Below are 25,237 nucleotides of genomic sequence, written 5' to 3'. Positions count from 1 at the left end.
GAGCTTAAACCCAACATTTTCTCTGCACTGTCCATGGCCACATTTTCTAAAATTTTAGAACCCTAAAATCCTGCTCTCACAATGCTTTTCTCCTCCCTGGGAAAACAAGATCAAGTCCAAGTCCTCCGCCTGGCACTGCGAGGACCTCACAGGGCCTCAACTCAGTTTCCTTCCAACCATTTTACCTGAGCTGTCACCTTCCCAGCTCAACACCAGCTCTGTTCCCCTCCCCCACAGACCCTGCCTTGGGTCTTTCTCCCCTGTGTTCAGTTCCAGCTCGCACCCTCCTCTCCCTGAAGGGATTACTCGAGCACCTCAGTTCTTGTATCACTTACTAAACTGGTTTACTTTTTAACCAGGGTTTACCAACTTACTCAATAACCTCAACTACTTTCAAAAAGTAGTTAAGACATCTCTGAGATATATTGTCTTTTGGTAAATTTGCACATGCTGCTGCTGCTGCTGCTAAGTCACTTCAGTCATGTCTGACTCTGTGCGACCCCACAGACGGCAGCCCACCAGGCTCCCCCATCCCTGGGATTCTCCAGGCAAGAACACTGGAGTGGGTTGCCATTTCCTTCTCCAGTGGGTGAAAGTGAAAAGTGAAAGTGAAGTCGCTCAGTCGTGTCTGACTCTTTGCGACCCCATGGACTGCAGCCTACCAGGCTCCTCAGTCCATGGGATTTTCCAGGCAAGAGTACTGGAGTGGGTTACCAAATTGTTATTGCCATTTTCATGGTGTTCAATAGTTTTTAAAATGTTTTCACATACATTAATGCATGTAATGTTCATAATCCCAGGAGCAAGCTGTCATTATAATCATTATTCAGGTGATGCTCTTGCATTCTCAGAGAGGTTAAGCCCAAGATCATACAGCTGGTAAATGGCAGACCCGGGAACTGAACCCAGCCTTTTTAAACTCAAAGTCCAGAGCTTTCCTTACTCTATCACACCTTCAAATGTCACTAATCTACTAGCCTTCTGGGTTATCTTTTCAAATCTTAAAATCCCCAAAACAGCTATAAGTTGCATAAGGTCAGGGGCCAGCTTTTCTCTTTCATATCTTACGGCCTCCCTCACTCCAACCTGGTGCCAATTGTGATGGTTCAGTATATATGTTCATTAACAAACCCCATGGTGGATAAGGAGAAGGCAATGGCACCCCACTCCAGTACTCTTGCCTGGCAAATCCCATGGATGGAGGAGCCTGGTAGGCTGCAGTCCATGGGGTCTCGAAGAGTCAGACAAGACTGAGCGACTTCACTTTCCCTTTTCACTTTCATGCATTGGAGAAGGAAATGGCAACCCACTCCAGCGTTCTTGCCTGGAGAATCCCAGGGACGACGGAGCCTGGTGGGCTGCCATCTATGGGGTCGCACAGAGTCAGACACAACTGAAGCGACTTAGCAGCAGCAGCAGCATGGTGGATTAGTTAGAAATAACAGTGGCTAAAACTTACTGTGTCCTACATGCCAGCCTCTATTCTAAGCACTTTAAAAACATTAACCTTTCCAACTGCCACATCAACCCTAACAGTCAGAGCTTTTATCATCCCTATTTTACAGCTGGGAACATTGAGGCCCAGAGAGATGAAGTAGCTTGCCTAAGGCAGCAGCCCCCAGCCTTTTTGGCTCCAGGGACCAGTTTCGTGGAAGACAGGTTTTCCACAAATTGGGGATGGAGGGATGGTTTCAGGATGATTCAAGCATGTTACACTTATTGTGCACTTTATTTCTATTATTATTATTCAGCTCCACCTCAGAGAATCAGGCATTAGATCTCAGAGGTTAGGGACCCCTGACCTAAGGAACTATGAAAGGGCCAAACCAGAAAGAAAACCCAGGTGGTTTGGTTCCATGTCCCAAGGCCCTGCTCAATGCTGGCTCTGAAAGCGGGCAGTTTACTGAGCCCTGTGACCCTTCTGAGGGACTGGGTGGCCATGTCCTTACAACCAAAATAGATTTGGACAAACTTGAGGTTGTTGTCTCATTTGAATTTTCTGGAAATACTCCTTTACCTTGAATATAGAAGATAATTTGAGCCAATAAGCATGAAAGAAACTGCATGGCTCTGGCAACATGGGGATTCATCCAGCCTGGGCATCATTCATGTCGACATGGGCAAGGCTGGCAAGGATGATGCCCAGAGCTGCCCAGATGTGCCTCTCACTGATCCTCCTCTGTGTTCTCTCTCCTCTCTCCTCCCTCTCTTGCACGAAATGAATAAGGAATTGTCCTTTCTCTCCGCTGCAGCTGTATTTAACCAGTGGATAAATGTGAGTACCTTTGTTGAAAATAGGATTGGAAATATATATAATTTTAGAGATACGGACCGCATGTAATAGAAGACTGAAAATGGTGGGGGAGGGAAGGCAGTCATCTAGAGCAGTGGTTCTCAGCCCTGAGTCCACTTTAGAACCATGTGGAACACACGTCTTTCAATAGCCATGCCTAGGCTCCCACCCCCAGATGCTCTGATCTGATTGGCAGAGGTTTGACCTGGGCATCCGTGTATACCAGGAACCTCACAGGTGATTCTAGCATGCAACCAGGGCTCAGTACTTCTAGTCTAGGATAAGCTGGGGTGATCGACTTTTCAACCAACCTGAATATATATGTATGGCTTCATTCTTCATTGAAAAAAAAGGTCTTTTTATAAACTCAATATACTTCATCATTAGTAATTTGCCAAGTTAGATTTGGCATTTATAGCTACAATCCTAGCACACTTCATGTGGGTTTTGCCCTCAGCCCAACATGTCCTGAGGAACTGTCCCCTCTCCCTTGGAAAGTTCTAAAACCAAGAATCTGATCTCCAGCATCCCCAATTGTCTGAATCTCTGTCATCTTTGCCCAAGTGGCCCAAGATGGCAGGCTCAGCAGCCATTGTGACAAGTGTTTAGTCCCGTTTAAGAAGACAGGTGCCAAGACACGCAGTGTGTGGTCAGCGGCCACTGAAGGACAGCTTCCTGTTGCTTCCACGTGGGGTCTCTCCTACTCCCATCACGTGGGAGAGGAGGGCCCTACAGCAGGTGCTGATTTCCATAGGACCCACCCACATGCGTGAGTTTGCCCATGGTGTGCTGTATCCCGCTCATCCCAGCTTGCAAGAGCACAGCTTTCCCAGCCCCTCTTTCAATGCTGTCGTGATGGCAGCTGGAAATCAGCCGTGATGGGAGAAGTTACACCACAGAAATCAGCAAGCATTGCAAACCAGGGCTTTTGTTTGTTTTTTCTGGAGAGCCAGTTGTTAAACATAAGCCCGTCAAAGCTTCTACCCAGAACTTTTAATACTTCTAGGCAAATAGATAAAGTTTGATTTCAGGCCTCCAGTCTCTCTCTCTTGCTGAAACTGTTTCTGGAGTCTTCCTACCATCCTTATTCCAAAGGCATCCAAGGATTCTCAGGGTCTCTGCACACATGTGTGCACATACACACACACACATGATCCTGTCAAGACTGTTCTCTGCCTCTTCGTTTAAACTAAAGGGTAAATGACAGATAATGATTTGAAGTGTGACCTGATTAGGAAGATATACCTTTTGTCAAGGCTCACACATTTAAATAAAAGTAATGAGTCTCAGAAGGAATGTGGAGGCATCAGTCAGTAGGTGGGATGGATTTGGGAATGGAATCCCTAGGACCTTCCCAGTATCTCTGAAATGATATCACATGGGATATTGGATTTCTGCCAAGGATTAAGTCAGCCCCGTTTGTCCTCTGACATGAGTCAGGCCACTTTCTTTTCCTTCTGGGATTCAGAATGCTTCCCTACAACACCTGTTGTCGACCACCTCAAATCTTACTGTCCTTGTGCCCTCCCGACAAGCCATTGCGGACATGGACCAAGAAGAGAAAGCCTTTTGGTTGACCAAGAGCAACATCCCTGTCCTCATAAAGTACGTATTATGTATTTTGTTCTTCACGATGTCTTACTAGCATCAGTGTGAATGAAGTGCAGTGGAGGTGGGCCCCATGGGCCTTGAGGTCCATGCAACTGAACATGTTCTAGGGCTGCCGCTGCCCCGCTCTTTCCCCCAGGATGGAAGTAGTCAACATGACTGACAGCCAACTCTGCTAACTGCTTTTACATACAACCTAGTTAATCCTATCTGTGAAATAGACATTATAATTATTCCCATTTTACAGATGTGGAAACCAAGGCACAGAGTGATTAAATAACTGACCCCAGAGGCCATGGCCAATAGTTTCAAGAGGAGATTTTGAATCTGGTAGTCTGGCTCCAGAACCTACCCTCTTAACTACTCCCGACACCACTGTCTCAAGCATCAATATCTCATTACAGCCCTTATGGACTATTGTTATAGGTACCATACACTACTGGGCACATACGGAGTGGCCGATCTGCAGGCCCTGTCACCTTCTGACATGCTGGCAACATCTTTGCAGGGCAACTTCCTTCAGCTGGTGAAGGCAGATGGGGTAAGAGAGCACCGTATTGGGTCTGTTCAATGGAAACTTGTGACATATGTTCATATCATACTTTGAAGTTTTTATGTTATGGAAATTTCCAAACATGAGCAAAAATAGATGGAGAATAAACCTCCATGGTTGGCATCACCCAGCTTCAACAACTATCAACATATATTGATACACACACTCACAGAGTTACTGTATAGCAGGGCTCCTATAAGATGAGGCTCTCTCCCCACTGGTTGGCCACAGGTCTTCTATTAGACCACAGACTGATCCAGAAAGACAAATATTTCACTTCTTCTGGGTGAAGGCAGTGGAGTTTCACAACTTGGATTTTTATGTGTGGCTAAGAACTTGTTATTGGTAACCTACTTATTGAGTCATTAGAGATCACTACAATATTATACTAAGTTAGGGTCAGTCAGTCAGTCTGCAGATGTTTACTGAACACCTACTGTATGTCAGGAACTGATCAGAGGGCTGGAGACAGGATAGTGCACAGGAAGAGGGGAGCCCTATAGATGCTCACCTTCTGGCATTTTCTATAGCATTTCAAGGACTTGGATTCGGTTTTCTATAAGGAGGTCTGGCTGCCCTGCTGAATGCAGCAGTGATTTAAAGCTCTTTCTATGAACTGCACAAAATGAGGATAGATGGTCTACTGGGAAGTGAGAACTACCCCATCAGTGGATTGTGGGCCACGGTCAGAATGCTCTAGAATTGCAGCTCTAAAGCATTTCTGCCTTCCTACCCATCAGCAGTGGTGCTGTGAAAAGGTTCTATCTATTTAGGTATTACATAAACGTATGTGCTTCATCAGAATAGTCCTTTTAGAAAGCAGGAAAGAGTTACATAGGGCCGCATGGTCTCTACATTTTGTTACAATAATTCTAGAACCTTACTTGCATATATCAGTCAATGGGTGGTTTTCCACTAGTGTTTTAAATCATTGACTCTCTGAGCAAGCATTAACTGAACACTCACCTTGGGAAGGTTCGTCCCAGGGTTGTAGCTTCAGAAGTAAATCAATTAAGACCTGTGAATTAGAGGCGGTAACTATCAAAGACACAATCATAATGAATTCTTTCTTATGTCTGATATAAATGTCCCCCTGTAACCAAGAGAGAGGTGCAAGGTGGCCAGTGTTATTTGCTTCAGGACCTCTGCTGATGTGCCTAGGATGAGACAAGTCCCCTCAGGATCCAGGGTTCCCAGGAAGAATTTCAAAGTGCAGTGGTGGGAGAAGAGGAGAGGAACCCCAAGACAGCAGAGGCCAGTTGTGTCATACTTGGTTGGTGGCTGCATGAGCCTGCATTTAGGCTTGCTCACCTCCATTCCCCATGCATTTCATATTCCTGTAAAGTTGGTAACTGTCTGCATTATTTTGCTAAGGCTGCTGTAACCAAGAACCACAGACTAGGTGGCTTAGACAACAGAAATTGTTGTCTCAAAGTTCTGCAGGCTGGAAGTCCAAGGTCAAGGTGTGGACAGGGTTGGTTCTGTCTGAGGACTGGGAGGTCAGGCTCTCTCCTTGGCTTGCAGATGGCAGTCCTCGTGTTCACATGGTGTTCTGCCTACATAGTTCCTATGTCCAAATTTCCTCTTCTTATAAGGACACTGGTCATATTGGATTAGGGTCCACCCTATGACCTCAATGGATATGAATTTGAGCAAACTCCGGGAGATAGTGAGGGCCAGGGGAGCCTGGCATGCTACAGTCCGTGGGGTCGCAAAGAGTCAGACATGACTAAGTGACCGAGCAATGACAACGACCTCATGTTAACTCAGTTACCTGGTATAAAGACTTTGTCTCCAAATAAGGTCACATTCTGAGGCACTGGGGGTTAGGACTCCAATATGTGAATTTGGGGGACACAATTCAACCCACCATGCTATCTACAGTGCTTTTCCAACTGCAGGGTCTGTTTAGTGAGCCTCAGCCAGCACTTTTTTAATGAAATAGAATGGAGTAGAATCAGATGCCTCCCACATGGTAGAGGAAATTATTATTTCATTTCAGTTGTGTGTGTGAGAGAGAGAGATCAAATGGCTCACAGTTTTAAGATATTTCTAACTGTACGTCATGGTCCAAAAGTGAGAAGGTCACTACTGTTCAAAATGTGGAAACCCTAGAAATCACTCAGTCCCCGGGTGTACTCTATAGGGACTCACCTTCTCACTGTGGTGCATTTACAGAACATCACAATCGAAGGAGCATCCGTCATTGACGGCGACAATGCAGCCACAAATGGAGTGATACACATCATCAACAAGGTACAGAATCGCTCCCTCCTGCACATCTGGCCTCTCCTCCTTGTGTTATTTATCCTCCTACACAGTATCATTTGTGGGGTGGGGGGGGAGTACTTAGCCTTAATATAAAAGTAACCTACTTCATTATTTTTATTTTAAAACCGTTTAGAGGCTCTACTCATTCAGTAAGACTCAGTTATTCTTTACTTATGCCTGTATCCTGCAGTGGGTTCATATAAAGTGTAGTCGTGTATATCTCTTATTTATGAGACCATCTTACAAGGCGCCCAAGAACCTTAGTATTAGGAAGTCCATAACCCACACGGGACTTAATCAAGAACTGGAAGAAAGGCAGCTATGTATGTGTCACTGGTCCTCTCCTGTCTGCGTTATTGTGCCCAAGAAAAAAAAAAGGAAAATGGTAGAAAAGATATTGTGGAATTTTTATTTTCTCTTCAAATGCAATTCAACAGTATTCAAGGCATGACATAGAAAAAAATTAAATGGAAAATGAGTTTTTAGACTATCCTATAATTTTTAGTTACTATGTTAAGAACTTCATTTAAATTTAAAGTTAGAATTTAGGGTATATTGGAAAATTTTGAAAAGTAGAAGATTAGAAAAGACAATTAACTAATTGCATTTTAACTAAAATTACTCTCATTTGACACTTATATACTCCCTTTTTTTATTTCAAGTTACAGAATATGTTAACAGTTTCTGTTCAGGAAAGGGAGACTTCTTATAAGACTTCTGAGTGCAATATTTTGCAAAGACCTTGCAAGTCTCTTGTATTAACAAGAGGCATAAAGAAATACATTTTATGAGCAAGTGGTAGGTCACTTGCAGAGAACCATGCTGAGTTTATGGCTTCATTTATCAGAAAGCAACATTACCAAGAGTGCTTTTTTTCTCCAATCCTGGCTTTTCAAAGTACACTTTTTTAAAAAAAATCATGAAATTACCTCTTCTTATCATTTATATTTTTATTTCTGATGAACACAACCCCATCAGTAAAATGGCACCCCAACCCATCTCCTATACTGAGTGTTATTATCATGGGACCAATTCAAAGTCCCACCTCCTCCATGAAAGCCTTCCCTGATCTCTACAACCCACATCACCGAGATTAACATAGTGGCAAGCACGTAAGTCCTAGAATCATACAGGATCTGGGTTCAGGCATTCAGCTAACTCTATAACCTTGGGCAAGTTACCCAACCTCTCTGAGCTTCATTTTCCCTCCCTTTGAGGATTGAGCGACACCGTCTCTCTCAATGTGTGCTGCCTAGTGAGGCCACAGTAAATCTCAGTTTTATTCCCTTTTCCTTCCCCTGAAATCCTGTGGGATTTCTGATATGGAACCCATCTGACATAAGTGCACCCCTGTCTGATGGCCTTTATGGACTAGGTCACGCGCACCGTTCTTGTGTGACGGCTCGTCCTGAGGGGCGGAGCTGCGTCTTCTCTCTGTCCTGCATCAGCATTACCACCTCACCTGACATGCAGTAAAATCGGAATGATTGACAGCCCGTTAGGTGCCAGGCATCATGCCAAGTATCATGCATCCCGTTTGGTTTTTACAACAACCCTAAGAAAGTATGTACCATTCTCCTCACTTGCCAAATGGGACACATGAGGCTCCTATGGCTAAGCAACTGGGTTGAAGAAGAAATTTGTGTGAACACAAAGGTTCATGGATGTGTGTCAACTGATTCAAGTTTGCTACTTAGCCTCTGGGTTGCACTGGCTCCTCGAGGAGCGCCTTTTCTATCTATCCATTGGATTCTGTGGTCCCTCTTGTCAGGGCCACCACAAACAGCTATGCAGGCTGTTCCCTGCCTAGAGGGGCCTGGTCTACAGGTGGAATGGGGCTGAAATCCAACCCACTTCATGCCCCAAGCTATACACTCCTGTTTAGTCTTGCAAACTATCAGAGAATGCCTTGTTTCAACTTGAAGTGGCCTCAGGATCACATGGGGTTCCCTGGCGGTTCAGTGGTAAAGAATCCACCTGCCAATGCAGGAGATGTGAATTTAATCCCTGGGTCAGGAGGTCCTCTGAAGGAGGAAATGGCAACTCACTTCAGTACTCTTGCCTGGGAAATCCCATGGACAGAGGAGCCTGGTGGGCTATAGTCCTTGGTGTCACAAGAACAGACACTACTTAACAACTAAACAACAACATTATAATTACATACTGTTGTGACATGAACCAGTATATTGGAGAGCAGGAAGCCCTACCAACACAAGTTAACAGAATTTTGGGACTTTCTTTCCCAGGTTCTGATTCCCCAGAGAGGTCTAACTGGCTCCTTACCAAACCTGCTCACCCGACTGGACCAGATGCCTGACTATTCCAGCTTCCGGGGCTACATCATTGCAAGTACCACATCCTCTGCATGACCCTCTGCTCAGGTTACCTGGGAACAGAAGTCCCTCACGTGCTCCTGTCTCTCTCCATCACAGCAATATAACCTGGCGACTGCGATCGAGGCTGCTGATGCTTACACGGTGTTTGCTCCAAACAATGATGCCATCGAGAGTTACATCCGAGAGAAGAAGGTCACAACTCTGGTAGGTATTAGCAGTAATAACCCAGGAAATTATTTTCCAGAAATTCAAGCACTTAAAGTTTTCAGTCGATCTACCATGTACCATGTCACTCTTTCATCAAAACTGCCTTGTGAGTATCCACTTATTTAACAGAAACTCAAGCAGAGACTCTGGAGAAGGAAATGGTAACCCACTCCAGTATTCTTGCCTGGAGAATCCCATGGATGGAGAAGCCTGGTAGGCTACAGTCCACGGGGTCACAAAGAGTCGGACACGACTGAGTGACTTCACTTTCACTTTCACTTTCAAGCAGAGACTCTCATACCCAAACCTCCCCCAGGCCAGAGCTGCTCATGTATTTCATCCGTACCCCTGGAAGCACACACTCAGGCTCATAGACACAAAGATGCAGTCTCCCCAGGAATCTGGAAGCATCTTCATTGCCACCCCTCCTCCCCTCCCTGGCTTCTCCCCTGTCCCGCACAGTGAGCTGTCAGCACAAGGGACCTAGAGGGAATGGACTGTCTCCATCTTCCTCCTAGTCGCCCCATCTCTGTCTGCCCTGATTCCTAACATCTGGAGATAAACAGTCAAAACTTTTTCAAAGGACTTTGTGAAATAATACTGGGTTGGCCAAAAGGTTCATTTGTGTTTTTCTGTGACATCTTATGGAAAAACTCAAACGAACTTTTGGGCCAACCCAATGAAAAGCTCCAATCCCTTCACTCTCTGGCTCAAAACCCTTAGGTGGCTCTCCATTTCCTCAGTGACTAAGTCCAGACTGTCTCCCCAGGTACTTACAGCCTCCACAAACTGGTCACAATTACCTTCTATTCAGTGCTGGTAGCAGACTTTCCATTTAGAAGGATCCCAGGGGTGTCCCACCCCCAGCCCCATAGCAAGGGAACAAGTTTAAAGTTGTAATTGCACAGCAAGTGTGCTGTTTTCACTTCTAACTTAATATGGGGTAAGGGATGCTAAGGAGACAGGGCTGGTACTTGAAGTCCCGCTAAGCCGCTGTTGGTCCACTGCTCTCTCCCTACCCATTCTCTGCAGACACCATGTGGTCTAACCAGAGTGATGTCATATAGACCTAAAGATGGAAAACGTGTGTTTGCTCCTGTCTACACACACACACACACACACACACACACACAGGAACCCTCCAGGCTCTTCTGTCCATGGGATTTTCCAGGCAAGAATACTGGAGTGGGTTGCCATTTCCTCCTCCAGGGGATTGTCCCCACCCAAGGATTGAACTGGGTCTTCTACACTGCAGGCAGATTCTTTACCAACTGAGCCACCAGGGAAGCCCCCACCACACACACACACCACCACCTCATTCAGGAGGGCTGCCCTTCCTCCTTCCTTGCCTCCTGAATCCTCTCCATCCATCAAGTCCAGTCTCACCTTCCTCGGGAAAGCTGGTTCTAGCCCCTTCAGTTCAGTTCAGTCGCTCAGTCATGTCTGACTCTTTGCAACCCTGTGGACTGCAGCATGCCAGGCTTCCCTGTCCATCACCAACTCCTGGAGCTTGCTCAAACTCATGTCCATCGAGTTGGTAATGCCATCCAACCATCTCATCCTCTGTCGTCCCCTTCTCCTCCCACCTTCAATCGTTCCCAGTATCAGAGGCTTTTCAAATGAGTCAATTCTTTGCATCAGGTGGCCAAAGTATTGGAGTTTCAGCTTTAGCATCAGTCCTTCCAATGAATATTCAGGACTGATTTCCTTTAGGATTGACTGGTTGGATCTCCTTGCTGTCCAAGGGACTCTCAAGAGTCTTCTCCAACACCACAGTTCAAGAGCATCAATTCTTCAGTGCTCAGCTTTCCTTATAATTCAACTCTCATATCCATCCGTGCTGCTGCTGCTGCTGCTGCTGCTGCGTCACTTCAGTTGTATCCGACTCTGTGCGACCCCATAGACAGCAGCCAACCAGGCTTCCTGTCCCTGGGATTCTCCAGGCAAGAACACTGGAGTGGGTTGCCATTTCCTTCTCCAATGCATGAAAGTGAAAAGTGAAAGTGAAGTCGCTTAGTCGTGTCCAACTCCAGCGACCCCATGAACTGCAGCCTACCAGGCTCCTCCGTCCATGGGATTTTCCAGGCAAAAGTACTGGAGTGGGGTGCCATTGCCTTCTCCGATCCATACATGACTACTGTAAAAACCATAGCTTTGACTAGATGGACCTTTGTTGGCAAAGTAATGTCTCTGCTTTTTAATATGTTGTCTAGGTTGGCCACAACTTTTCTTCCAAGGAGCAAGTGTCTTTTAATTTCATGGCTGCAGTCACCATCTGCAGTGATTTTAGAGCCCCCCAAAATAAATTCTGTCACTGTTTCCATTGTTTCCCCACCTATTTGCCATAAAATGATGGGACCAGATGCCAAGATCTTCATTTTTTGAATGTTGGGTTTTAAGCCAGCTTTTCCACTCTCCTCTTTCATTTTCATCAAGAGGCTCTTCAGTTCCTCTTCACTTTCTACCATAAGGGTGGTATTATCTGCATGTCTGAGATTATTGACATTTCTCCCGGCTATCTTGATTCCAGCTTGTGCTTCATTCAGCCTGGTATATAAGTTAACTAAGCAGGGTGACAATATACAGCCTTGACGTACTCCTTTCCCAATTTAGAACCAGTCTGCTGTTCCATGTCCAGTTCTAACTGTTGCTTCTTGACCTGCATACAGATTTCTCAGGAGGCAGGTCAGGTAGTCTGGTATTCCCTTCTCTTGAAGAGTTTTCCATAGTTTGTTGTGATATACACAAAAGCTTTGGCATAATCAATAAAGCAAAAATAGATGTTTTTCTGGAACTCTCTTGCTTTTTTGATGATCCAATGGATGTTGGCAATTTGATTTCTGGTTCCTCTGCCTTTTCTAAATCCAGCTTGAACATCTGGAAGTTCATGGTTTACATACTGTTGAAGCCTGACTTGGAGAATTCTGAGCATTACTTTTGCTAGCATGTGAGATGAGTGCAATTGTGCGGTAGTTTGAACATTCTTTGGCATTGCCTTTCTTTAGGATTGGAATAAAAACTGACCTTTTCCAGTCCTGTGGCCATTGCTGAGTTTTCCAAATTTGCTGGCATATTGAGTGCAGCACTTCAACAGCATCATCTTTTAGGATTTGAAGTAGCTCAAGTGGAATTCCATCACCTCCACTAGCTTTGTTCTTAGTGATGCTTCCTAAGGCCCACTTGACTTTGCATTCCAGGATGTCTGGCTCTAGTTGAGTGATCACACCATCATGATTATCTGGGTCATGAAGATCTTTTCGGTATAGTTCTTCTGTGTATTCTTGCCACCTCTTCTTAGTATCTTCTGCTTCTGTTAGGTCTATACGATTTGTGTCCTTTATTGAGCCCATCTTTGCATGAAATGTTCCCTTGGTATCTCTAATTATCTTGAAGAGATCTCTAGTCTTTCCTATTCTATTGTTTTCCTCTGTTTCTTTGCATTAATCACTGAGGAAGGCTTTCTTATCCTCTTTGCTATTCTTTGGAGCTCTGCATTCAAATGGGTATATCTTTCCTTTTCTCCTATGCCTTTCACTTCTTTTCTCAGCTATTTGTAAGGCCTTCTTAGACAGCCATTTTGCCTTTTTGCATTTCTTTTTCTTGGGGATGGTCTTGATCACTGCCTCCTGTACAATGTCATGAACCTCTGTCCATAGTTCTTCAGGCACTCTATCAGATCTAATCCCTTGAATCTATTTGTCACTTCCACTGTATAATTTTAAGGGATTTGGTTTAGGTCATACCTGAATGGTCTAGTGGTTTTCCCTACTTTCTTCAATTTAAGTCTGAATTTGGCAATAAAGAGTTCATGATCTAAGCCATAGTCAGTTCCCAGTCTTGTTTTTGCTGACTGTATAGAGCTTCTCCATCTTTGGCTGCAAAGAATATAGTCAATCTGATTTTGGTATTGACTCTCTGGTGATGTCCATGTGTAGAGTCTTCTCTTGTGTTGTTGGAAGAGGGTATTTGCTATGATCACTTCGTTCTCTTAGCAAAACTCTATTAGCCTTTTCCCTGCTTCATTCTGTACTCCAAGGCCAAATTTGCCTGTTACTCCAGGTATCTCTTGACTTTCTACTTTTGCATTCCAGTCCCCTATGATGAAAAGGACATCTTTTTTGGGTGTTAGTTCTAGAAGGTCTTGTAGATCTTCATAGAACCATTCAACTTCAGCTTCTTCAGCATTACTGGTTGGGGCATAGTCTTGAATTACTGTGATATTGAATTGTTTGCCTTTGAAACAAACAGAGATCACTCTGTCATTTTTGAGATTGCACCCAAGTACTGTATTTCGGACTCTTTTGTTGACTATGAGGCCCTTAACTGGCCCCTTAGCTGCAGATAATCTCTTCTGCCTCTGAGTTCAGACCATCTGTACACCCCATAGCACTTCTACACCTCATATAAGGAAATGTCTTTGCAGGTGAGTAGGTCTTAGTTCTCCAATTAGATGAAAACTCTGGGCATTAGATTTTTGTAACTGGAATGTTGAGCGAGCAGCACTCCTGGAACAGAAGTGGAAATCATCTTTTCTTTGTCTCCCCACTCCTCCCCCATCCCTTTGAACATGTGTAGCAGAGAACATTCATTAACTGCCCTGGGATAAAACCTCAGGCAATCTCGCAGAAAGGCTTATCACTTTCAGCCACAAACACAATCTCAATTAAGTAAAAATTAAAAAAAAAATTTTTTTTTAACCAGCCCCTTGTAGTTATCAACATTTTGAATTGGATTTAAAATTAAATCTTCTTTCCTCGCTTGTCCCATGCTGGTACTTTGTCCCAATAGGACATTAGAGGAGGGGGCTTGGTCCTTGCACCAATCAGAGTCTATCAGAGTGTGGGGAGGGGGATAGATTGGGAGTTTGAGATTGACATGTATTCACAAGTCTATTTAAAGTGCCCTTCCATGAAAAAGATATTAGTATAGAAAGGTAAAAATTATTACTAAAAAAAAAAAAAAAAATTAGGGTCCATCAGGAGACAGAAACCATACCAGGAAAAATTTAATATTATGAATTGTTTATTGGGTATAAAGCTATATAAATATAATTGAAAGGTAAAATAGAGATAGCATAGAAGCATCTATAACCCCAAAGGCTGGGAGAAGAAAAGAAAGAGGTCAGGACAACTAAAACTTAGAAACATGGAGGGGCCCAGAGAAGCAGTGACTCAGACCTGTGAGGGGCAGGGCCCATTCGTCTAGTGGCTCTGATGTTGGAGGAGGGTCCCTGGGGGCCCTTGGAGAAGGCATTGCCAGGCTGGTGCTGGCGTCTTGAAGAAGAGGGGAACATGATAAAACCACTCTGGGAGTCACAGGTCTCTGCCATTCAGATTCAGCTGCCACTGCAAGCGTGATGAGATGCAGCTGGGATGATGCCCAGTGAGTAGCCCAGTGAGTGCCCAGGGACTGGTGGACCTGTGGGCTGACTTTCCCTTCTGTGTGTCATCCAGGAGGAAGACATACTCAGGTATCACGTGGTCTTAGAGGAGAAGCTGCTGAAGAATGACCTGCACAATGGCATGCACCGGGAGACCATGCTGGGCTTCTCCTACCTCCTCGGCTTCTTCCTCCATGATGACCAGGTGCGATCCTTCCTCTGAAAACACAATGGGCGTCCTAGCTCTGCCATCCGCCATCACTTTCGCATTGGATAATCTTCATGACCACTTCCTCAGCCTTATCCACAGCAGACAGCTGTCTGTGTTCCACCACAAAGTAATGACTGGGCCAGACTGGGAAGCTCCTCCTTGTCCACCCCATCACCAGCCCTCAGACCATCAGTGTGGTCTGACTGGTCTGGGGATTGAATCCCAACAGTCACAGGGCCCTTCAGTTCTGCTTCCTAATAACAGACAGTCCCCAAGCCACCTCCAAGATGGCAGGGAACCTGGCAGCCAAACGTAACCCCCCAAAGTGGCATGGCCCCAGGGTGTAAGGAGCCACCTGACATGTGAAGGAAGGATCCAGCAGCCACATGAATGAACAATATTACCATTGCTTGTTCATACAGACTGCAGACCTAGGGCCAACTGCCCCCACCCCAGTATCCCAGTATTAATCTCACACAACCTCTAAGCACTTAAAGTGTTTAGAATTTGTAAAAAGAATTGAGACTAAATACATATTTTAAACATTTCAGTATGCAATTCTATGTACCTATGTCAAATAACCAGTGAAACAATCAATTGGAAAATTCAATAAGAAATTCACTATGTGACTCTGGTATAAATTCTCACAAGAAAAGGTAATAAAAACTAATGATTATTTAGGAGAAACTAAGCATTATATTAAAATGATGAAAATTTAACCCCAAATTTTTAAGCGGTAATATTGTTCCCTGTAAAAAAGTGAATTTTTTTTAAAAAGCACAATTTTAGAATCAATATTCTCAGTGTTATCATCACTGAAGCCCAAGTGAATTTTGTGTACAGTTGCTTTTTTTCTTAACATGCTCAGGTTTTGGGTTGTTTTTTTTTTAAGTCTTTCTGGTTTTTCATTACTTAGAGAATAATCGAACACCAAATATTTCCCTCTGACTCCTATAAATAATCTTACCTATTGTGTAATAATTTTGAGGAGATCCTTTTAAATACATTTCCTTTTTTTTTTTCCAGGTAAGGCAATTTTTGTTGATAAGGACCTTATATGTTTGTTTTTATCTTTGTTATCGTTTATTTCTTCATGTAGAAATGAATATTCTGGTTAGTTGAATCAGTTTTGATTCTGTCATGTTTATTTTCCATGTGTTTGAAAAGTCTTTGATCTAGAGCTTTTTTTTTTGTCTTTTACAATAGAGACTTTATCTTAAATAGTTCTATCTTACAATAGAGGTTTTGCTTTTATTGATAACTCATTCACTCTCAGGACAACAGAGATGTGGGAAAATGCTGTCTAAATGAAGAGATTTGTGTTCAGATCAAAATTCTAATGTAGCTTGTAATTCTTCAAGTATATCTCATAATAAAAATGGTTCAGATTTTTTTATGCCAAATCAACAGTATTACAACATCAGAAGTTCTGACATTTTGATATTTTAAATCAGCTCAGCCTCTTGGAATTCTGCAGATTTGTTTTGTGATCACCCTTTGACTCCACAAGTGAGGCCCCTGCTGCTTCTCCAAACCTCCACAGGCCCTGGACCACTTCTGTGCACCTCAGTCATGATTCTGCCCAACATCCCACGGAAATTCACTTGAGTCCAAGTAAATCATCAGGGACTTTAACAGTCGGTGGAAGTTCAAGTTTAAACACTTAATAGCGTCACTTCACTCTTGATGCATTGGGGAGTTTGGGAGATGGTAATCATTTTTAAATGCTCATTAGATATGAAGTTGACATCTGTTTAGTACAACAAAGAATTCCCTCTTCTCCCAACCTCAGCCCTGCTACAGCTATACACACACACAAGTATGACCCCTCAGGTTTTCAAACAGCCATTTGTTTTCAGTTATATTAATTATACTCAGGAATGAATTAATGGCTTTACTTATTTTGCACTAAACAATCATTAAGATATCCTCCGATTTAAAAAAATCAAAACCAAACAAGTTATAACTCAAAGTTGAATTTAAGTTAGAAATTTAGTTCCCATGTCTTACACACTTACTGACACACTAGGCAAAGACGGTACAAACAAAGACAGTACAAACGTCCTGCGGACACCAGAGAAGCCCCAAGGAAAACATGATACGGTTAATGCAGACCTCTGAGCAGTCGCCACACCCTAGAAAGTGGTCTATCTGGTAGAACACATTTTTGCAAACTCTAAAACACTCAAATACTATTTTTACTCTCGTGTAACGGTAATTTAGTCTTACTGAGGGGTGCTTGCAAGGTAACCAGGAAGCAGAGATATGCTAAAAGGGTGCTAAGTTTCATTCTCTATGTCTTGGCTGTGGAAGGCATCTACACCTCTGAGGCCACCAATAACTAGCACAGCTGAGCACATCCTTGGAGACATATTATCAATGGCACTAACATAGTGATCGTGATTCAGAATTTTTTGAACAGTGAAAACTGATCATTTGGATGATGGAGAGAAAACTTAGAGATTATCAGGAACAACCTCTTCTTTTTACAAAGGAGGAAATTGAGGTTCAAAGAGGAAAAGCAACTGGCCCAAGGTCACACAGATAGAAGGCACCAGGTGCAGAACTGTCACTCAGACTCCCCTCTCCTAGGGCAGAGCTGTCTCCTGTACAATGTGCTGTACCTGCCAGGTGAATATTGCAGAATCTCCTAGGCTAGCGTCATGTTGACATCCTCCAATCCCTATCGTCCTTATTTCCCTTAAAACCACTGTAGTAAAAATTGATAGTTAACCTTCCTGTTCACAGCTCTATGTAAATGAGGCTCCGATAAACTACACCAATGTAGCCACTGACAAGGGAGTGATCCATGGCTTGGGGAAAGTGCTGGAAATTCAGAAGAATAGATGTGACATTAACGACACTACTATCGTACGAGTAAGTTCTATCCAAGACCAATGATGTAACTAAAGAGTGTTGGCTTATTTTTTATAATTTTGAAAGCCTGGGACTCATCTATCAGAGTATCTCAATTCAGTTCAAAAAACCACTAAAGGAACATCTCTAAGAGCATACTTGGTTGTGGGTCTACAGAAATAAATAAGACATGACCCTTGCCCTCAATGGGCTCACAGTCTAGTGCCTTGTGTGCCTTGGAAAGGCTGCCTGAAGGGTTGTGTTGAGCAGGATTTCAAAGCCATGGTCTTCCTCAAGAGGAAAATGTGTCATGCCCAGCATAGGCATAGGGAAGGAGCCCTGTACACCCATGGGCAGGGTTGGGCCCACCATCATCTACCAGGAGAGAAAATATGGAAATGGATCATTTCAGTATAATATGGGACAAGTAACTGAGACTTTTTACTCCATGAGATGGTATAGGTTCTCTCAGTAATAATGATAACTGTTAACATCTGTTGGGCACTTTTTATGTGCTAGGCACTGCTCCAAACATTTTACATGTATTAACTCATGGAATCCTCACAACACCCTACAGAGTAAGCACTATCACTCTGCCCATTTTGCAGATGGGGAAAATGAGCCATAGAGAGATTAAGTGACACCCCCAGGTTCACAGAGCTACCAAGTGGCAAAGAAGGAGTTCAAGTCCAGGCAGTCTGGCCCCAGAGCGAGAGCTGTGAATGACCAAGCTATACCATCCATAGGTGCCAAGTTAAGAACTAGTCACATTGGCCTCCTCCTGTTTTGCAACAGGCTGATACTTTTAAAATGTTTGTTATTCTTCACCTGCAAATCTTTGTCTCATGACAGTGGGTATTATCTCCATGCTGACCTCTCAGTTGGACAGTGTGCCCCTAGGGCTGGGGGCACTGTGGGTGATGCATTCTTTAATCTCACAGTCTGGCCCAATTCACTAAATAGCGGGTTTTCAATAAATGAGAGTTGGTGTTAAAGGAATTAGGATTTAATTGAGTTAAGACTCGCACATGTTACAAAATTACATGCATCTGAAATGTATAGTGGAGAAAGTGATGCTCCAATGTCCATGACCCGAAGTAGCTGAAGTGTTTGGCTCAAAGGACAGGAAAGAGGTTAGCCAGATGAGCTTCTGATTTGCATTTCTATAGCCTGAAACCTTCAGCCTCAAGTCTGGAAAATATTTGCAGCCTTGTTTTGATTAAAAGTAATAACCATGAAATACTCACTTTGCCTCTGTGTTTTACCAAGGGAAAGTGTGGAAAGTGTCCCCAGCCGCCCATCTGCCCATTTGGAACTAAACCGCTAGTAAGTATTTCTTTGATATCTTCTTTGATAAAACTGTTTCTGGATCACAGGAAGGTCTGAATTAGAAAGTGAGTCTCCAGCACACCTCATTTCACTGCCCTCCTTCCTTCACTGGGTTTTAATTTAATCTCACCTTCTTAATCTTGTATGCATCTTTCTAAAGTCTTGAATCCACTGTTTTGAACCAAAGCAAATTTGAACCAAATTTTTATTAATAAATAAATAGAAACAGGAGCTCATCTCAATCAGCGCCCAATGGAAGAAGGGATTTTTCAGTTTCTACATCTTTCATATCCCAGTAGCTGGTTGAGGACAGGAGCAGGAAATCTTATCAGAGGAAGTGGACTTCACAGAAACACTGTTTCAAGCCTTGAGGAGTCCCACCTTCCTGATTCCCTTTATGGTTGAAGTTATAACTAACTTTCGCAAAGAAACACATGACAGACTTGGGGGGCGATACACATATCTCTGAATGAATGACCTGTCTATGTTTCTTATACCTGTTTACAGGAAAAAAGTGCTTCAGAGGATCCAACAATTACAAAGGATCAACACACACGCACCTTCCATGGCACAATAGCAATTTATGACAATAACAATGCTGACTCTTCTTACTTGAGTTTGCATTTACTCTTGTATAAGTCTTTGTAAACAGCTTTAATCCTGCCTCAGACCAGGCAACCATCAACCAATAAATAAAAAGAAACTAAGTCTCAGTTCAATGTGGAGGGTTGGGAAGATGCTTTTATCTGAGATACTCTATGATTCTTCCTAACCTGAATTAATCTTCTAAAGAAAAGTTCTGTTTATGGAGTATCACTTTAAGGGATAATTATCTGCATTTTGCCACCTAGTATTCTGGCAGCCAACATTTCAATGTTGCATTTTCTTTTTTATGAAGCAGCTCCAAGAAGCCAACCCCCTCCCTTTCCAGAACATTTCAATTAGAGAGACAGCAATGTATCACCCACCCCCTTGCTTTCAGAGATTGGAAAGCTTTGTCCTAACTGAAAAGCTAATATTAATATAATTGCTGTTATTTCATAGGGCCAAGAGATGAGGAGATGTCTCTATACCATTTATTTCATGGGCAGGCGATCCCCGTTCTTAGGGTGCCAGCCAAAGTGTGTGAAAACCGTCATTGTGAGTATAACAATTTAATAAGCCTTCTAACAATGGCAGTAATATTGAGAAACATGATCATATGCTATACTTTTCAAAGTGCTTTTGCATGGATTCCTTCTGCCATCTTGCCTTCCTTCTCATTATTTTTAAATATTTATTTATTTAGCTGCATCAGGTCTTAGTTGCAGCATATGAGACCTTCACTGCATCATGTAGGATCTTTCGTTGTGGCACATGGGCTCTCTAGTTCTGGTGCATGAGCTGAGTTGCCCCATGATATGTGGGATCTTAGTTCCCTGACCAGGGCTGAAACCCACATGCCTTGCATTACAAGGCGGATTCTTAACCAGTGGACCTCCAGGGAAGTCCCCTCATTATCTCCATTACAGTGGTCACTCAAAATAGCCAGAGTAGCACTAAAACTCAGGATAGCCCTACAAGTCAGTACATTGGTGACAGCTGCAATTTTCAGTCTCATGATGAAGAAACAGAGGGACCAGGAGGCTAAGAGGATCTTCCTGTTCTCACAAGAAAGGGAAAGAGACAGGAAATGGGCAACTCCCTAAAGCAAGAACAGGGGCGCCTGGTCATTTAGAAAAGTGGAACCCCAGGGCTAGGGACCTCTCGGCTGTGGCTTTGGAATCTGCAGGTAAATTCTCTATAACATCCTGTCCCGCTCCTTTCACAGAAGACACAGCCTCTGCCAATCCTAGAGGCAAGTGATTCAGCTGTTAAGTTGTGGAGCATGCAGCTGCAGGAGATGTTGTGTTTTAGTGCACTCAAGAATAAAAGCAGGCCCAAGCAAGCAGATAATCCTGCAGGGCTTCCCGGAAATAAGAGTCATTATAGAACATCAGGGGTCTCACCTGCCTCCCAACCTTCAGTACCAGATGAAATAACACAACACACAGAGGCCAGGTTTGGGGATGGCCAGGGCCCCTCCCAGGTGGCTCAGTGGTAAAGAATCCGCCTGCAATGCAGGAGACATGGGTTCCATCCCTGGGTCGGGAAGATCCCCTGCAGAAGGAAATGGCAACCCGCTCCAGTATTCTTGCCTGGGAAATCCCATGGACAGAGGAGTCTGGCAGACTACAGTCTATGGAGTCGCAAAGAGTCGGAGACCACTTAGCGACTAAACAACAACAGGGCCCATTTGGCATCACCTACATGACTCTTTCTTCCTGCTGCCCCTCCTCCCTTCTCACTTTTCTTCACCCTCTCTTCCTGCTTGCCTTTTTCCTTCAGGTCCTTCCTAGCTCTTCAGCAGAAGCTTCCATGCTGGTGCTGGCACCCGTGGAAATTGCATGCCCCCTGCCCCGTTCTTGGGGGATGCTGTCCCCGTCCCTTATAACCATTCCACATGTTTAAGGCTACGGGCACGCATCCAGTCCCGCCTGCAAGATGTCCACACTGTGGCTGGACACGTCCAAAGGACAGCGGTATGGCCCTGTCCCCACCCAGCCTGGCCCTTCTGTTTCAGACAAGAGAATGCTGCGCGGGCTACTTTGGCCCCCAGTGCCAGCCTTGCCCAGGGAAACCTGAGAACGTCTGCTTCGGAAATGGGATCTGCTTGGACGGAGTCAATGGCACAGGCGTGTGTGAGTGTGGGCGGGGCTTCAGCGGGACGGCCTGTGAGACCTGCGCTGAGGGCAAGTACGGCATCCACTGCGACCAAGGTGCGTACCCCACCACCCCCAGCGGGCTCCCCAAACCAACCGGAAGTGCAGGAGGAAAGAGTCTAAATACGTGCTCCCTAACCAGCTGGTGTCCAGGGCAGGCTGGAATCCACACCCCACCACCTCGCCCCCGCCGCCATTATCATGTAAATTACAAGAACTTCCGTGTTGTGTAATTTGCACTGGCAGAAACTCCAAACATTTTCTGTACTGACTAACCTGCATCTACCAGCCCACTCCAGTCTGCTCATTGACATTGTCCAACCCACCCATGTTTCTGTATTAGTCTGTGGGCCCTGGTCTCTGTGGTTACACTCAGTTTTGGACATTGTGTGATTGTTTGAAAATCAACTCTGTGCACATTATCTCATTTAATCCACACGGAAACCATATATACTGGAGTGTTCATGCCCCCTTTTTACAAATGAAGACTTAAGGCAAAGAGGTTGAATGACTTCCCCCAACGTCACACCTGGTGAGATTTGAATGCACACCCTGCTGCCCTCCAAAGCCTTGTTCTTGAATCAGGCCCTTTATGTGATGGTCACTCTATTGATCCACACAGCCAGCCACATGCTTTATGTTGTTTTTACGAAAATTGTGATCTGTTTTAGCTAAGTCACCTGCAGTCTCTCACCCTGACTTTCTTGTGGCCAGGGGCACACACTTATGAGGGGGCTGACAGGAAAGAAGGGATTTTCTAATCCATGATGGGAAAACAAAGCATTTTTTCTACCTTCTATTGAGAGTCATGCGTGTGACCTGGCTATCACTGTTTTCTCATCAGCCAGCCCAAGCCAGACAAAATCAATATATAATTGAATCATTATAATTGGGCTGTATAATATGTAATTGGCATTACTGTGCTGATTTTTTCTGTGTTATATGGGAGAATTATATACTTGCATTTATGCAGGATTTCCTAACCTAGGATCCACAGATGATCCTCACAGGGCCCAGCAAACCCCCAAGGCTGAATGCTTTTTTCTGAGAAAGGCATCCTTAGCTTTCTTCCAGTTCCTAAAGACACTCACCACACTGCTGCATAACAAAGGAATCTGCATTTCTGTGTAGTCAATGAAGGCAGTGCCTCACCAGGTTTATAGGATCCTAGCAGACTTCTCTCTGAAACCTACTCCTAGGGAATAAACATGGTTCCATCCCAAGGGATCCCACATAACCTTGGCTCCTCTGATAACCTGAGCCAAGGACGCTCTCACACTGCTTGGGTCACTGCCCCGCAGTGCTACACAGTCCCCAAAGGGTGGTCTTTGTTGAAGCACAACCTGTTTCACCATTTAGCACACTCCTATGCCCCCTGCCCTTCCTGGGAATCCAATCCCTTCCCGCACCCACCCATTAGTGACACTAATTATCTGGAAATGGACTGGAGAATTCAAATGCAGAAGTGAACCTTTGTAGTAAATCAAAAGTGAGTTATTGAACACAGGTCAAAAACCTGACAATGCATGGCTGTGTTTCCACTTAGTGTGTACTTGTGTCCATGGGAGATGCAATCAAGGACTCTTGGGTGATGGTTCCTGCGACTGTGACGTGGGCTGGCGAGGAGTGAAATGTGACAGTGGTAAGAGCCAACCTTCTGGTACTTGTGATCTGTTCTCTATTTTTTCCTCCTAAAACGGAAATGGCATCTTCATTTCTTTCTTTGGCAATAATTCCTACTGGCAGCAAAAATAGTTTGTAAAATAAAAGCATTAAAAAGAAAATAAAAATTATTCATACTCCCAAGGCAGGGAGAAAACTATCATTAGTATTTCATATTGGCCTTCCAGCCTTTTTCTAGGTATAGACATGTGTATGGGGCCATGCTCTGCACACAGTTTTGTGAGTCTCTCACTTCACATAATATATATGATCAATATCTTTTCATGTGAATAAATACATAGAGAAATATCATTTTTTCTTAATTTCTATATAATATCCGATCATCAGACTGTGTTAGTGGCTCAGTCGTGTCTGACTCTTTGCAACACCATGGACTGTACCCCACCAGGTTCCTCTGTCCATGGAATCTTCCAGGCAGGAATACTGGAGTGGGTAGCCATTCTGTTTACCATGTTCTTAAAATTAGTTTTCTGCTATCATAAACAATGCTGCAAAGACTATTTCATTCATATATATATATATATATATATTCATGCATATGTGTGTATATATTCATATATATTTGCATTTATCTTATTAATCCATTTGGTTAGATTCCTTGAGATGGAATTTCTGAGTTAGCAGTTGGTACTTTGGGGGAAAAGTTTGCTACTTATTGCCAAGAGATTATATCAATTTATTTCCCACTCTCAGTAGGGTCTGAGCCAGTCCATTTTCCTGAACCCTCCCCCTTCCTACTGCACTGATGATTCCTTATGTGTCCCTGTGAGAGTGATGAGGAGAGAAAATTTCACACAGAAAGAAGCTTATGGAAAAGCCCAAAGATGTGGGGGAGTTCTGCACATCTACAGAACCACAGGATTGCAGGATGAGAGGAATATAGGGGCAAAGAGGAACGTGGAATGAGAACAGGCTAGAAATGTGGGCAGGAGTCAGGTCATGGAAGCCTAAGGGTGATGGACCTTCTGCTGAAGCTTCCTGTTGGGAAGCCTTTTAAGGGTTTTGAGCAAGTCAGCAGTATGGTGTGATTTGTGTTTTAGAAAGGTCATTCTGACACTGGACTGGAGAAATTACCCCTGGAAGCAGGTATCAGAGAGTCCCCCTCTTCTGGGGCGGGAGCTAGAGAGGAGTCACAGGTGCCTGACAGCCCAATGAAAGCTCCAGGGATATGGAGTTATCAGAAAGAGTGTCTTTGCCCAAAACTTCAGGTGATGCTAAAAATCAGGGTAACACAGATTTCATTGAAAAGCTAAAGTTGGAAGTGTAAATGGTCGCAAGCCAAGGAGATACCCTAGAACAGATGTAAAATGCTGGTGTTCCAAGCAAGGGTTTAGAGGGTCTGGGAGAGGGAAGTAGGGAGCAATGGGGTCACATAAACAGGAAGACAGCCTGGGGGAATCCCTGAAATAGAGCAAGACAAAAGTGACAGCCAAGGATAATCAGGAGGTCATCTGTTGTATCATAAACTATCCTCGTGTGCACAGGAGGACCAACAACGTTTAAAGGACAGGGAACAACCTGGAGGCTGCACAGGTTTTCAGGAGGCAGTTAACAAAAATCTGAACCAAGGTGGTGGCCTGACTGTGGCAGGGAAAATGAAGACACTTAATTGCCAAATGAGTTAAAATCAAGAGCACGAGGTGACTAGAGATACAGAAGAAAGGAAGAGGGAGGGAGGGGTCCACTGTGTAGATGATGGGCAAGTTCTGGAAGAGTCCAGCTTAGGGGCAGGAGGGTGAGATTGAGGGGCGGGAGAACACCCAGGTGGA

At 44.1% G+C, this 25,237-nt stretch overlaps 1 protein-coding gene across 1 annotated transcript in view; it reads left to right on the top strand.

Annotated features, from left to right (window-relative positions):
• The window catches only part of STAB2 (stabilin 2), a 172,033-nt gene that overhangs the window by 83,455 nt on the left and 63,341 nt on the right, over nucleotides 1–25,237 (top strand). The window contains exons 28-39 of the mRNA XM_027541952.1: nucleotides 2,228–2,275; nucleotides 3,762–3,898; nucleotides 4,328–4,442; nucleotides 6,633–6,710; nucleotides 8,972–9,070; nucleotides 9,158–9,265; nucleotides 14,722–14,853; nucleotides 17,608–17,736; nucleotides 18,985–19,041; nucleotides 20,089–20,184; nucleotides 21,647–21,842; nucleotides 23,332–23,427. Of these exons, the coding sequence (XP_027397753.1) occupies nucleotides 2,228–2,275; nucleotides 3,762–3,898; nucleotides 4,328–4,442; nucleotides 6,633–6,710; nucleotides 8,972–9,070; nucleotides 9,158–9,265; nucleotides 14,722–14,853; nucleotides 17,608–17,736; nucleotides 18,985–19,041; nucleotides 20,089–20,184; nucleotides 21,647–21,842; nucleotides 23,332–23,427 (1,291 nt within the window). The remainder of the gene's footprint in view (nucleotides 1–2,227; nucleotides 2,276–3,761; nucleotides 3,899–4,327; nucleotides 4,443–6,632; nucleotides 6,711–8,971; nucleotides 9,071–9,157; nucleotides 9,266–14,721; nucleotides 14,854–17,607; nucleotides 17,737–18,984; nucleotides 19,042–20,088; nucleotides 20,185–21,646; nucleotides 21,843–23,331; nucleotides 23,428–25,237) is intronic.

The sequence above is a fragment of the Bos indicus x Bos taurus genome, chromosome 5 (assembly GCF_003369695.1).
Source record: "Bos indicus x Bos taurus breed Angus x Brahman F1 hybrid chromosome 5, Bos_hybrid_MaternalHap_v2.0, whole genome shotgun sequence".
NCBI classification, from domain to species: Eukaryota; Metazoa; Chordata; class Mammalia; order Artiodactyla; family Bovidae; genus Bos; species Bos indicus x Bos taurus.
Note: the sequence above shows the minus strand (reverse complement) of the source record. Positions and strands in the feature narration are given on the sequence as shown.